At 32.2% G+C, this 16,182-nt stretch overlaps 1 protein-coding gene across 1 annotated transcript in view; it reads right to left on the bottom strand.

Annotated features, from left to right (window-relative positions):
* LOC131859293 (MLO-like protein 6) overlaps window positions 1-10,930 on the bottom strand; it is a 47,145-nt gene extending 36,215 nt beyond the window's left edge. The window contains exons 1-10 of the mRNA XM_059212885.1: window positions 10,802-10,930; window positions 10,624-10,681; window positions 10,281-10,540; window positions 10,081-10,197; window positions 9,951-10,011; window positions 9,606-9,694; window positions 9,435-9,509; window positions 9,274-9,362; window positions 9,115-9,164; window positions 8,987-9,027 (exon numbers count right to left, since the gene is read on the bottom strand). Coding sequence (XP_059068868.1) covers window positions 8,987-9,027; window positions 9,115-9,164; window positions 9,274-9,362; window positions 9,435-9,509; window positions 9,606-9,694; window positions 9,951-10,011; window positions 10,081-10,197; window positions 10,281-10,540; window positions 10,624-10,681; window positions 10,802-10,930 — 969 coding nt within the window. The remainder of the gene's footprint in view (window positions 1-8,986; window positions 9,028-9,114; window positions 9,165-9,273; window positions 9,363-9,434; window positions 9,510-9,605; window positions 9,695-9,950; window positions 10,012-10,080; window positions 10,198-10,280; window positions 10,541-10,623; window positions 10,682-10,801) is intronic.
* Between the last annotated feature and the right edge of the window lie 5,252 nt (window positions 10,931-16,182).

Here is a 16,182-nt window from a genome sequence, read left to right as displayed (position 1 = left end):
TTTTTTGTGTTCATTATCCTTGGGTGTATTCCTCGATTGGGCGCTAAATCCTTGCGATAACATGCTCCCTCTCTTTCTCTCTCTTTTGTATATCCTACCTTAAATAAATCGCTCCCGATAAGGTGTGTGCGATCGCTTCACAGTTACTTAGTGAACTTGGCTTTACTTTATAATTCTTGGTATCCCAGCCCTTTATTTTCATGACTCATAGTTAGGTGAACCTTGCTACTGGTAGTCATGGTTCCTCCCTCTTGATCTTCCCTTTTACTTTGTCAATTGAAGTTGTAAGTTCCTTATTCCACTAGGGAATTGGTGTATCTTGCCTCCTTGACATGGTAAAAGTCTTTCAATCTTGTTTCCTTGTACTTTACCGGTCGTATTGGCATACGCTTATACTCTTGCTAAAGGTGGGGCCTAAATGTAGCATCATAAAATTGTGACCTTGCATTTTCGACTGCATTTTTCTCTTCACATTGCCAAACGGATCCCTAAGTTTTATTGGAGACCCGATACATGCTCATACCACCTGAAACATGCATTTCCTAGGACAAGGGCATGGAGCCCTTGTCCTTGCCCTATTTTGGGACCCCCTTCACTTAATGCTTGCATTTGACTTGTCAATTGTGAAGCGGGAAAAGTTTCCCTATGTCGGCCTAAGATGAAAAATCAGTTACAAACCCTAATTGACAAGTATATAAGACACATTTTCCCTCTTATTCGTACAAATATATACAAAACTTCAATGCGTTCAATAGGTGAAATCAAGCATTCAAGCATCCATTGAGCATCTCAAGTCTCCTCTCAAGGCTAGGTGTTGCATTCAAGTCAAGGATTCAACCATTGAAGACGAGATCCCTATCAACATTAAAAGCATTCAACTTCATATATCCTTTCAAACAATTCTATCTACATTTCAATTGCATCCTCTCTTTAGGTTAATTCTCCTTCAAACATTTCCTTTCATTTACTTGCAAGTATTTTTCATCATTTGGTTAATTCCAAAATGGGGTTTGACCTAAAGGCAAACCCTAAATCCCAAGAACATTTCCTCTTTTCTATATGTAGGTTGCAGGTGCGCAGTTGTATTTGCAGGTTTAGACTTCATTTTTAGAGACGGAAAAACCCTTTTTGGTGTGAGGATTTTTCAAAGGACCAAATACACTTTCAACCTGGTCTTGGCAACTTTCGCTAAAATTTAAAAGGGAGTTTCATCTCGGCATTTTTCTGCTAATTCCAAGTGCACAACTTCACCCCACATTTCTATCTCAAGTTATAATTATTTATTTGTCATCTTTAGACTTAGCCTCAAATTTCTTAATTCAACTTGTCCATTCTAAAAGAGAGGTTACTTTACTTTTCAAATTCATTTTCAATTCACTTAGCATTCAATCTCTTTCCATTGAGATTTGATCTAGTGAATTCAACCCCTTCTTTTAAATGTAATGTGTGTGAGAGGTTGAAGATAATCCTTTGTGAAACGTTCACCCCTTTCTTGAGGAGGGTAAATCTTTCCACTTGATCTCCTCATCACCTTTTTTCACATCACAACTTGCAAGACTTGTCTAACTTAGAGTATTTCATCATCGTGTTTATATAAAACTCCATGAAAGGGTTTCATACCTAAGGTATAATAATTATATTTTAATATTTTTCATTATTTTTTAGTCTTGTCCTTCCTAGGACAAGTTTTTTTAATCAGTCATAGTTGTTGTGGAGGTGGGAACACCTACACAGGGTTTAACTTAGGAAAGCCCCTATACAACACAACCGTTCATTTTCTATTTATATATGTTCAAGTTCAAATCCAATATCCAAGAGTGCTATATGAGTCTAGAGTAGACTATGTTAGACATTCCCAAATTTTGAATAGGAGAAAACCCTTGGACTTCTGTGCCCATCATCCATGTCCAGATAATTTTGGCTAAATATTGGAAAGAAAAACCTACTAGACCCCCTAATTATAAATTTATTTCATTCTATAAGTTCAAAGATCCTCAGACTAGGGTTCTTAGCACACCATTCCAACATTTCAGGCTCAATATGCAAATCTAGAGTCATTTTTGTATCCTCTTTCCAAATATTACCTACTTTGTTGGTTTTTTATTTTGTAATTTACTATTACTATTGAAAGTCATCATTTTCATATCATTAAACCTAATTATATATACACACTTCACAATCTCAATGCCATTTAGTAAAGGAACGTAATGAATGTGATCAACTCTCCTATTAGGACTATAGGTAAATCTATTTGTGTTCCAAAGTTTTGATTAATAAAAGAGAGATAGGAATGTACTATTACATAACCATAGAGTGACACCAAGAGCACATGAGGGATGCACAAACAACAAAAAAAAACCCACCAAAACATAGCAAAACCCAACAAGGCGAATAAAGAGCCAAAATTATTTTGAATTTTTTTGGATTTGATTATGTGTGTATTTTTTTTTCCATCAACATTTTGAATCACACTCTGTGATTCATCATCAGGATGAAAAATAATTCGAAGTAGATGAAAAATATCCTTGGAATTATTTTTCATCCTGATGATGAATCATGAAGTGTGATTCAAAACATTGATGGGAAAAAAATACACACATAATCGAATCCAAAAAAAATTCAAAAGAATACAACATGGATCGTGGAAATCTCATAGCATTAAAAGATCCAATAGTTGTACACTAACAGATAGAACAACCACCCATCATAGAAACAAAGAGATGGTCTACTACTTGGGGGTACCCTTTTCTAGCCAATCTTGGCAATTTATCAGAAAAAGACACTTTTTTACTCAAACCAAACATAGAGCTAGAGGAGACCAATACAAAATCAGGGGTGTCTTTAACAAAAGACATGGTGGGGCCAGAGCCCATGGCCAAGGACTCCATGCATTTTGTTTTCTTCACCCTTTTTCTTTCCATCTCATCTAGTATAGCTTGTAGGGAGGCATTGTGCTTACCAACTCTGATCCTACAACCAAGGTTGACCTCCTCAATTTTCTTTCTAAGGGCCTCTTGGGTTTTCTTAACCTCTTCTAGCTCAATTTTAGTCCCTTCCATCTTGATCTTGGAGTCCATATCATTGATCTTTCTACCCACCTTATCCCACTGCCTCATGATGCCCACAAGATCATTGGTAGCCCAAGTGTTATCCCTAGCATGTGTCTGAGCCACCACCTCCGACTGATTGATCTTTTTGATGGCCACAATCATCTGAGCAAAGAGCCATTTCAATAGGCCATCTTTTCCTTTCACGTCTTCATGTAGGACCTTCACAATTTTGGTAAGAACCAAGATAGATGTCAGAGGTTTGGTAAAGGTAGAGGAAGGAGGGTTTATGGCAGAAGGTCTAAGGTTAGCACTAGTTTTATCAAGGGACCTTTCGGACCTCATCGTGTCTAAGGAGTCTATATCATCTGAGGAAAGATATTTAAAGCCAAAGTCTTTAACAATATCCACTTCTTGGTCCTTTTCGGTGGCGGCAATGGCCTTACCTTTGGCCATTCTAGTAGATTTTTTCCTATTGGAAATTTTAGAACCCAAAAGAGGTACTTCTCTAGAATTAGAGGGAGTAACACTAAGATCCACATATAAATTGCGCTCATAGGTGAACCCAATCTCATTAGAAAGGACCCCACCAGAGGGGGATAAAGCCAAGTGGAAATCTATGAACTAGGCCTTGATGGAGAGGGGTTTTACCCTTAATAATGGCTTTAGAAATAGACTAAGACAAAGAGGATATATCCCAGAAGGGAAAATTTATTCTTACCTTGTGGCATATATGATTTAACATGGGAAAGATCTGCATATGGAGCCTCATTTTCCTTCCATTCAAGGTGAAGTATTTCAAGAACAATAGGGCCACCTCCTTCCAAATTCCTTGTAGTTCGTTTCTATTATAACCACTTTCAAGCCTGGAAACTGCTTACCTAGGTTCAAAGAAATGATCAAAGTCCTCTTCATTATTTCCTTTGGTTTTTTTAGGAAAATAAATGCCATCAAGGGTCAGCCGAGTCACCTTCACAATGGTCTCTGTAGAAACCAGAAAGGTGACACTGTTAATATAAGCACACCATTATCGGAGGCTTAAACAAATATGATAGAGAGCTTAGTGTCGTGGTTAGTCATCTCCTCCACATAAGTATTTGGATTGCCTTGAATCACCTTATTCCAAATCTCCCCATTATTCTTAAATTCTAAGCATTCATTGAGTTTGGTTTGATTTAAATCATCACTCATATCCATAGAAAAGAAAACTAGGTTGAGAAAGAGACCATCCTAAGGGATACAGTGGTAGGTGGTACAACCAAAATTTATATATCATCGCCTTAACCAAAAAGGAAAGGAAAAGGTGAGAAATGTAAGTACAAAAAAGGTAACCTTGGGATTATTCATCTTTCATAGAAAAGTCCTTTAAAATCATGGCATGAGCCTCAACCAGGATTCAATGCAAGTGAATCTAGATTTCAAAATTATTAACATATGCACCTAACCTAGGCAACCTATCCAACACACAATTGCCCTCCCACCATATGTGACAGAACCTAATGTCACCAAGGGTAGGAAGGAGAGCATGATACTTGGTGATGAAAGAGTTATATTTCTAGTTTGGTTTAGCCACCCATTTAAGAATCATAATTATGTTATGAGAATTGCCTTGAATAATGATGGATCTAAGCCCCTTTTCCCTAGCCACAATTGGCATGTAATAGACCATTGCCACTTCAGCCACTCTCAAAGTTTGGAATCTAAATTTTGCCACATAGCCAAGAATAAGGCTTCCATGTGAGTCTCTATTCTAATGTTAGGCTATGGATATTTAAGATCTTATTTTTCACTCATGGGCCTAGGATCTCATTTCCATACATATCATCATGTTGTCATATTAAAATTTGCACAACTTCCATAAAGAGAATCACATCACAACCTTTATGTGAATTTCTATGAGAGGGTTTCATACCTAAGGTATAATTATTTTATTTCAGTATTTCATTATTTTTTGCATCTATCCTCCCTAGGGCATACACTCTATTTTATCATCATAGCTATTGTTTATGTGGAAACACTAACATGAAGTTTTACTTTGGTAAGCCTTTGAACATCATAATCCTTCTTCCCCATTTTATATGTGTGCAAGCTTAGATCTGACAATTGTTGGTTAACAAATTTGTCACTTTAGTTTTATACTCTCTTGCCCATATCAATGACAATATAACCAACAGCTGAGTCACATGCAATGGTATTTGCAAATGCTCTTTGCTTATTTTACAAGGTGCAACTACCTTCAAAAGATATGCAATGAATGAAGACATGCTATGTTTTGCACCATAAAGAAGAAAAGGGAAACTGACACCTACTCGTAACCATAAAATTAGATGCGAAGATTGGACTTAAAATGAAGTGAATATAGATAAATAATACAAATAATACAAAGTTTATTTATTCAAAACATGATTTAATCTGAATTAAAGCTCCAGAATTAAACACATATTCAATTCATTAAAGCCTAATAACATTCAAGGGTATCTACAAAGAAACAATGTTCACTGCAATTTAAAGAAAATATTAAAAACTTCAAATATTTAAAAATATCTTATTTTATTCTTCACTGTTAGAAAATGAGTTCATAGACTTATCCCTTTGTACAACAAGACTATATCAAAAGATAAGCTCCTTTCCCCATTTTCCCCACCTTTTACTATTATATAAAACCCCTTTTTATAGCTAACATCTATTTGTAGTGTCAAACCAACAGTTTCAGGGAAGGTAACAGTCTTGAAAATGAACATTTCAAAAATTACCATAAGAAAAGAAAAACTCATCATAAACTTCTTAAATACTAAATCCATACAATAGATAATCCTAATTTTCTACTTCTTCAACAGGTACTAGATTCCTTCCTGAAATTTGATTTTCAATCATCACTCCCTTTGTTTCTTCTTCAATCAGCACCTAGAGAACCACCGCAAATTCCTCTTCATTTTGTATGCACTCTCAAGAAAAAATGATTAAATTGAAGAGGATGTCCTCATGCATAGATTCGACATCAAGTTGTATCACTATAGCTTTCCCTTTGAGCACCACCTTATTATCGTCAGAAAAATAATTACTAGGGTTTCTTCTTGCAACCATTGTTCGTGATTTTCAACCTGTTTCGCAATTTTACCGAATAAGGAGATGGCCTTTTTATATTTCGCAAAATCAGTTTGTTGTTTCCACACAAGGGCATGCAGCCCTTGAATAATATTCCCTTGTTCTCTATTGGCCAATTTAGACTAGGCTCAACAACCGGCAACTAGTTATCGTAAGGCAAAACCATTCTGAAAAAGTAAAATCATTATCAATGATAGTGTGTGTTACTTCGGTTAGCTCAAAGGGTGGTGCATTAAATTTCATCTGGAAAGGTGACAATATCAAATTCTATGACTCATGCCACAACCTTTACATTCCATTATCCATTTAATCAACCAATAAAGCTGGTACGTGCAAATCTTCATTTAATTTGTTCCTTGGTAGTTGTGTAATGTATGACTATTGCCTGACTTGGGAGTCGGGAGAGTATGCAATTTCTATTTTGAAGTCTTCGATACTCTGACATTGGCCTGTAAGAGATTATCAGTCATTGGGAAGGGTTAGGCATTTTGAGTAGCACAAATTTTTTGTTGTCGCCTAGCCACCCAATAGGTAATGTCTCCTCCTTGGAATCACAGAATCAGGTCAACATAAAACTTGAGGACTTTTAAGGTTTCACCAATAAAGGCATAACCAATAAATAAAGGAAAGCGAGGATTTTAAGTTTGAAAATGGAGGGGATGCTAACAACAGTGAAAGTGTTATACGAGCACAAAGAAGACTATCACAAGTTGTGATGCTGATAACACTTGGACTCAGACACTAGCATCCTTGTTCGATTGTTCTTGACTAGATTTTTGAGAGAAACACCTATAGGACGTACTAACTACATTTCTACTCCTTTATGTTTGTCATAGCTACCTTAAAACTAGGGGGCCTAAAACCCATGTTTAGCATATTAAGCTCTAGTTTTCATATCTAGATTCCTCTATATATCTTTTTTTTTTTTTGTCTTGTTATGTTTACTTTCTAGTCTTTAATTTATTATTATTACAAAGAATTATCATTTTATAATCATTAGCCCTAGACCATATGATAATCCAAATTTTGTTGTATCAAAATGAATAAGAAGTTCAAGTTTTTAGCTCTCTTATAAGGACTATATCCGATCCCATTTATGTTACTAATGACATGCCATGGAGATTTTAGATTATAGCTTGCATCCATAGGCCTAGGATATCATTGCCATACAATCAAGTTGAATAATCATGTATGATAACTTAAATTCATTAATACTATATTTTGGTCCTCTATCTTCACGCACATACTTTTTATTACAAGTCATTTGGGTGTCTATCACCCTTGTGTATGGTTATGTCTCATTTGAATCATTTTATAATATCACAATCCCTCGTATCTTTTTCATATCATTCAACCTATAATCTCCCTACTATCAAAATTATTTTTCCTTTCTAGATATAGTTTTGTATCTCTCTATAAACTAGTGCTTCCACTCATGATTATAGATACTAGCACTCATACGCTAGTGGCTCCAATTAGTTTGAAATAAAATCACTTACAAATAACATAAAAAAATCCTAATTTCAATTGATTTTTTTTCATAATTTCTATCTTTTCCAAAAAACTTTATAATTAAATATTTTCCTATTAAAATATGTATTGGTCTTCTTTTAGTTATTCTTGTGCTTCTACTTTCTTGGCAATATCTATCATATAGATAGAACACATCTCTACACTACTTAAATGTTGTTTGCTACAACTTTTTGTCCTTTTCTAGGAACCTATATTTTCAACTACTTCAACATCCTCCTATCGGTATATCTTATGAAGTCATTACCCACATATCCCTTCTATTGCAATACACACACCACTATCACCCTAGTAAAGCTTTTAGGGTTTTTAACTTACATCATTTGTAAAAATTATTATCACACCCACTTTGTGGTTTCCATACACCCAATCCATTGTCAAATCTAAGGTTAAAACTTACTAACAATGGGTTTCACTAAGGCTATCTTCCAATCTCTAGTCCCAAATTTTATCCAGCCCAAATTTGGTAGGTTATTCTACTCACCTTCTAGCATGTATCTATATTTTACAAGTACCACATGTAAGCATTTTTTTTAGAAAAAAAATCTCAAAATTTGTATGACCACATGAGTAAAGGATATAGTTGTTTACAAAGGGTCACCATCTCATAATCAAACTCCAACCACTCTATTAAAGACCGATTCCTAAACAAGTTCACCAGTGTACCTATCGGAAGAAATAGTTAGAGAGGGTTACTAGAATCATATTTATCATGAATACTCTAATTAGGTTACTTGTCATACTGTTTTGAGATCTAATACAAACCCAAAGAACCGCTTGCTTCATTCTCTAGTCTTCTACTAACTTCTAATTTGGATCAAATATCAAAATAGACAAACTCTTTTTTCCCTAATCTTTTTCCTTATAATTTTAGTTTCTAATTCTTTGTTGGATTCCAACTCTAATGTTTGTCATACTTAACAAATATGTAAGATTATTTTATTTTTTTAATTCTAAAAAGAAACCATATGAGTTAAATATAATGATTGAAATTTTTGTTTTTTAATTACTTTTTAACCCGGAGCTATGAACCGGTAGGGCTTGAACCTTGATGGCAAGAACAACAACACAACAACTTAACAACACAACAACTTAACCATCATAGCATCCCACTATTGGCAATCTAATGATTGAAAAAAAAAAAAAAGGAACAATCATAATTTTATAAATAAGATTTATATTATGGTGAGAACAACCATAAGAATATCACATGCTTAGTTCAAAACAAATTATATTTTATGTCTTCTAGAATTACTTAATTAAATCAAACCAATTAAATGAAGTAGAAGTATTGTGTTACTTACAATTAATGGAATGAATGATAGCCAAAAGAATGTGAACCATCCTACAACACATTAATTTACATGTCAGACATGTCCTTATGCTATTAGAAATGATGATCACAAATAAATAGAATGCCTAGTATATTTACCATTCCTCTTGAGAAGTAGAAATAAGATTGTGAAAAACCATAGAGGTGGACTGCACACAATGATATAAATTATTTAATTAATTAGTTTTTGAATGAAAGAGATGGACATTGATGTAAAATATGTTGATATCATTATTAAAATACAATTATGAAACATACCTAATTGATACAACATCGCTAAAGTCATCCCGCAAAGATCTCTTTATATATCTTTGAAAATCAAAATTACTATGAGGAGCAAAACGAGCCTACAACGATAAACATGCCTCTTGTTAAGTATACAATTAAAAACCTTAAAAGTGTGGCCTTAGAATGCTTACAAGTATAAATCCATGACACAATGTTAAGTAATCCACTTTGGACATAGATAGGACGAATTGTCTAAGAAAACATACCTACAAAGCCAAGAGTTGGGGCTTTAGTACATCGAAATGATATCGAGGTTAAACTTGGAATAAAGAATGACTATTTGAATTGCTAAGTTTACTTACAATCCAAGTGAGGATTGGTGTTTTGGACCAAAAGCTCATATGCCTCCTTCCAAAAGTAGTTTCACGAGTATATCTAAACCTTGAAACATCTACAACCTCACAATTATACAACCTCACAATTATACGTATACTCGAAGGATAATAAAAACAACAAATTAGATAACAAATAAATCTTTAAAGAAAAGGATCTACAACATGACAATTATATGTCTACTTACGTTTCCAACTCCAAGGATAATCAAAAACAACAAATCAATTGTCAATTTAACAATTAAATTTTTGAAGAAATCAAAAACTTAAATTGCTTCATGAGGAAATAAAGGAAATGGAAAATCTTAAACTAACCTGTAGAATATTGATAATCCAATGTTTTAGTCTCTTCCTCCCATGCTTTCCATTTCTTCATCTGCACATGCCAGGTTATAACAAATTTCTTTTGCATAGAACTCACAGAATGAGGTTTAGCAACTCATACCTTTGCCCATCCGAGCGTCATGATTACAATACATGACAAGACATGAAAAACAGCCAACACAAAAATGAAGATGTGCAGTTGATGGAGTCCATCTTGTGATATCAGAGGGACCTTCCCCTACATCAAAATAACACAGAAAAAGACACTAAAAAAATCCATTTCCTTTAGAAATACTATGAATACTAAGCGTAAATACTCACTTTTTTAGCACAGTGACCATCCTCAGTCTCATCTCTTGCCAAGGTACGCCTTAATGGTATTTCTGAAGCTAAGAACAGGAGCTTACGATGGTGCCCAAGTAATGCCAACTTTTCAATCTTGTCAGAAACACTCTCTGCTGAAACCTCCTCCTTTGAACAGGGAAGGAAAGAATCACCTAAGCCCTCAGATATACAAATCTCTGAAATTGGCTTCTGCCCAACAGTAAGCAGAAGGGAGATGAATCCCAACAGCATCAATTCTGCATACCCATCAGAAGAACCAATATAAGTATTTTTTCAGGTAACTGAGACTGAAATTGATTATGACATTCAAATTATTCACCTTCTTTGATCTTTTCTAGTGCTTTTCCCAGTGATTTCTTTTGGCGTTTCTTGAGCCACTGCATTCCAAAAACACACACAAAAACATTGCAATTCAATCCAAACATGAAACAATTTGCATGCAACATATGCAAAAACAAGATAAACTATAATGGAAGATACATAGATTGCTAGAATACCCTTGACAGGAAATGAATAGCTTTTTCGATGAGTATAGAAATGAGTACAAAGCCCAAGCAAACAATGGCCACAGCCCAGGTGGGCGTTTGTTCTAAGGAACGAAAATCTGCATTGCCCCCTCCTGCCATAACAAAAGACTCGTTATTTTCGTCCTTCAAAGATTGATGGTCAGTTTAACCATTCTATGTTTTTTTATATTCCAAGCGAGAAATTACGAGGCATTGTTTATTCTGCAACTATGCACACCTTTAACATGTTTATGAATTTGTGTCACATTTCTGTGTGCAATTTTCTATTATGGAGGTTTGATTTCATCATAATATTGACCCAACAAGAGAAGATATGATCAGAAATAAGTAAGAGTATTTAATTAAATGAAATATTTTAATTTTTAATCAATTTTTGTCCCATTCAAATGTAATAACTTTTCAATATTGTATTGTCTCTTCAATTTCTAATGAGGACATAAATGTAGTGACCTTTCAGCTTTCTTGAAAGCTTAGAAATAAGCTAAATTTGAAAACTTATTACATTTGAATGGGACAAAAATTGATTAAATATTTTAAAATTTAACACGTTTTTAAATTTCAGTTAATTATTAGTTAAGATTAAATGTGTATTACCAGGCATTGTTTATTCTGCAACTATGCACACCTTTAACATGTTTATGAATTTGTGTCACATTTCTGTGTGCAATTTCTATTATGGAGGTTTGATTTCATCATAATATTGACGCAACAAGAGAAGATATGATCAGAAATAAGTAAGAGTATTTAATTAAATGAAATATTTTAATTTTTAATCAATTTTTGTCCCATTCAAATGTAATAACTTTTCAATATTGTATTGTCTCTTCAATTTCTAATGAGGACATAAATGTAGTGACCTTTCAGCTTTCTTGAAAGCTTAGAAATAAGCTCAATTTGAAAACTTATTACATTTGAACGGGACAAAAATTGATTAAATATTTTAAAATTTAACACGTTTTTAAATTTCAGTTAATTATTAGTTAAGATTAAATGTGTATTACCAGGCATTGTTTATTCTGCAACTATGCACACCTTTAACATGTTTATGAATTTGTGTCACATTTCTGTGTGCAATTTCTATTATGGAGGTTTGATTTCATCATAATATTGACACAACAAGAGAAGATATGATCAGAAATAAGTAAGAGTATTTAATTAAATGAAATATTTTAATTTTTAATCAATTTTTGTCCCATTCAAATCTAATAACTTTTCAATATTGTATTGTCTCTTCAATTTCTAATGAGGACATAAATGTAGTGACCTTTCAGCTTTTTTGAAAGCTTAGAAATAAGCTCAATTTGAAAACTTATTACATTTGAATGGGACAAAAATTGATTAAATATTTTAAAATTTAACACGTTTTTAAATTTCAGTTAATTATTAGTTAAGATTAAATGTGTATTACGAGGCATTGTTTATTCTGCAACTATGCACACCTTTAACATGTTTATGAATTTGTGCCACATTTCTGTGTGCAATTTTCTATTATGGAGGTTTGATTTCATCATAATATTGATGCGACAAGAGAAGATATGATCAGAAATAAGTAAGAGTATTTAATTAAATGAAATATTTTAATTTTTAATCAATTTTTGTCCCATTCAAATGTAATAACTTTTCAATATTGTATTGTCTCTTCAATTTCTAATGAGGACATAAATGTAGTGACCTTTCAGCTATTTTGAAAGCTTAGAAATAAGCTCAATTTGAAAACTTATTACATTTGAATGGGACAAAAATTGATTAAATATTTTAAAATTTAACACGTTTTTAAATTTCAGTTAATTATTAGTTAAGATTAAATGTGTATTTATTTTATCGATTAGATAGTGTTTATTGGTTTTCAATTTGGTGATTTATATTGAAATTTAAAAAAGAAGTCATAATTTGATTAATAAATTATTATTATTATTGTATAAATTTTCTTGATAATTATAAAAGAAAGGTTAGTCTTTCATTATCATAAATAAAGTCTTTAAAAGATAATTTTAATGATATTTTTATTTATAATAGTTTAAAAAAATATGTATTAACACTAAAAATGATTTCATTATAACATGTATAGATACTATTTATCCATTAGCATTATAAATGTAGAATTGAAATTAAGTTTTGTAATGATTATATTAAACAATAAATAAAATATATAAACTTATAAAATCTAATATTTCTTTCTAAAATTTATATTATTATTTCAATTAGCCTTAGAAACGCACCTAACTATTAAAATTTGTTATCTCATCTTATTTTTTTTAATATTAAATCATTCTTACTAAATCCAATTCAGATTATAAAGAAGCAAAACAATTTTTTTAGGTTTACTAGACTTAGGAATCCATGTATTATTATTTCAATTCACACTGAAAACGTGTCAAACTATTAAAATTATTTCTCTCTTTCTAATTTCTTAATATTCAATCATTCAAAACAAGTTTTTAGGTTAACCAGATTTTGGAATCCATGTATGAACACCTTATTGCTACATCAAATATTACATCATTATTATATTTTTGGTAAGGAAATTCATATTTTAATATTTATACAAGAATCTCCCAAAAGTGTTTGTCAATATTATTTTATTGTCATGTGAAATATTACAATAAAAGTGCTTTTTTTTTTTTTTTAAAGTTAAAGCATAAGATCTTTACACAACAAACTCACAAAGGTGTTTGTCAGTAGCACCTTATTGCTACATCAAATATTACAATGAAAGTGTAAATTTTGGGGATAGTAGAACATAACTATACACAAATATCAACATGCTACAATGGATAAAAAGAATATTATGAACATAACTCAAATGCTAAGGGATACATTTTCTTATATTTATATCATTATTTTCTCTCACCAAATAAACAAATGCCATGGACATCTGACATGGGAAGCTTAATGAAAATAGGATATGATTGATGAAACAACATTTAGGATTGAGAGGAAAAAAAATTATCTATCAAAACTTCATTATAATTCACTAGATTTGATATAGTTATATAATATAAAATTTAAACAATAATTTTTGAAAAAAATAAGTTAAAAGATAGAACAAAAAATAAATATAGATTTTTATGATGCTAGAATCAACCTGACCAAGAGTCACAAATTAGAATCCACCACCATTACATGACACTAGAATCTTAGCTCATTTTGAACAACATGGAAGACCAAGAGTCACAAATTCTCACAACCTTGAATTCCATATGAGATGTCCCTTTGGATTTCAAGTTTGATCTCTACAATGAGAACTCAATGATTTAACCAATAGAACACAACCCCTTAGACTAAATCAAAATATTAATAAAATTAAATATAAAATATATTTACAAGAAAAAATTTAATACACATAGGCTTAAGAAAATCTTTCTACCATCTTTTACAAAATATTTAAGAATAGAATATATATTAAAAATAGAAAGAGAGGAGAAGAAAGGAAGAAAGGGAAATACATATAAAAAAAATTACTACTCCACTAGATGTCAAAATGATTTACCTCTTTTTTAGTCTTATTAAAATTTCTCTTTATTCATTAAATGGTGATAAATGAAAGTACTAAAAATTTATTTATATATTGAAACAAGTACCACGTAGTGGCTAGCACTTGTATTTTATAACAAATAGAAGAGATTAATAATTTTGTAATGGTAACTTTAATTGAATCTTAACATTAAATTGTAATCTTATTTGAACCCTAACTATAATTGAATTGCATTCATAACCTCTTTGAATTTTAACCATAATTTAACCTTAACCCTAAATCAAAAGTTTTGCCTATAAGGCTAATTGATCCTTCACCCTATCTCCTAATCAGAACTCAATCAAACTAGTACATATAAATGTAGTATATAAATGAGAGACTTAGTAATTTAATATTTATTTGAGAATGTGATTAGCAAACAAATCATAAATTATACTTAAATAGTAATAAAGAAAATTTAAATAAATAAAGAAAATTTAAATATTTACTGTAGACGAAAGTGATAACACTTTTTATTTATATTACATTGTATTAATATTAATTATATTATTTTTTCACTAATATTCATTGTGTTATTTTTTTAAACATTATTATTTTGTATTATCTTACATTAATATTTATTCAATGAAATGATCTTCAATGTTTTTGATTAAGCAAAAATAGGTTTTGAGGGGACCCGAAACCTCATACATCAAATCCAAAGATAGATCAATAAAGTATCTAGACCAAAATTAACAACAACATAAACACAACAACCAGAAAGACAACCAAAAAACCAGCAAGATACTGGCAAAAAGAAGCAACAAAAAACAACTAGCCAGCTACATGAAAATATAGAGACTATCAGTAGCCTCTTTCTCCAGCATTAACATGGTCTTTGTAGCTTCCTTGAGGTCGAGAAGATCCTGAGGCATAGGTACCTCCACAGCCTTGGTGCGAGGGATATCCTTGGAGCTAGAGACCCTAGCATCCATCTCCAAATTCATGAAGCTCCTGTCATTGTGCATTTTCTCCAATCTAGCCACCATATTCGACGTATTGGTAGTAGACACTTTCAACATAGCCACACTATTCTCCATGATCTTCTTGAGGGTAGTCATAATTTACTGCATTTTAAGGCTGATCTCCCCAAACTTTTCATCATATTTGTACTTAAAAAGCTCTATAGCCTCACCATTTTTTTGAAGGAAATCCAACATCATTCTTTTTTCATCTTCTTTGCACAAGGCACACTCATTTCTTTCAGAAACACTTCCTTTGCCCTGTTCCTTTGTTCTCGCTTGACCCTCTTCCTCCACAACCCCTTCAATCCTTTCCATTTTAGCTAAGGAAGTTCTCTTCTTAAGATGCAAGGTCTTAATTTCATGAAACACCCAATGTTGGAATCAATATAGATCAACTGAGGCACTTCTAGAAGTTCCCAATATATCGAACATCATTTCAAGCTTGTCTTGTAAGCCCTAGGAATTCAAGTCCATTGGTTTTGATTCTTAGTTTTCTGAAACTTTAGGATGCTGCTTGTCCCCAGTATCAAAATTAGATAAAATAATCCTCTTACCCTTCCCCTTGGGCTTCACCTTGCAACTAGAGGTTTCCTCCGCTGACAAAAAATCATTGTTATTCTTGGGGATTCTAACCCTCTTCATAGGGGTGTTAGAGGCGATGAACTTGACATCAGACTCAGAATCATCCAAACCATGACTAAGGATATAATCCTCCTCTTTATCATCCAGACTAGCCTTTACCCTGTTAACCCTAGCTTCCAAATGCTCATAAATTAAAATGATTAACCCTTAATGAGCCAAAGGGCTTGACTTAGGGTTCTTAATATGGTTAGCCAGACAGTCATTAAGGGAAGAAACCAGATAAAAGGGAA

Source organism: Cryptomeria japonica, chromosome 10 (assembly GCF_030272615.1).
Source record: "Cryptomeria japonica chromosome 10, Sugi_1.0, whole genome shotgun sequence".
NCBI classification, from domain to species: domain Eukaryota; kingdom Viridiplantae; phylum Streptophyta; class Pinopsida; order Cupressales; family Cupressaceae; genus Cryptomeria; species Cryptomeria japonica.
The sequence above is the reverse complement of the archived record's forward strand: the minus strand, read 5'-3'. Positions and strand labels throughout refer to the sequence as shown.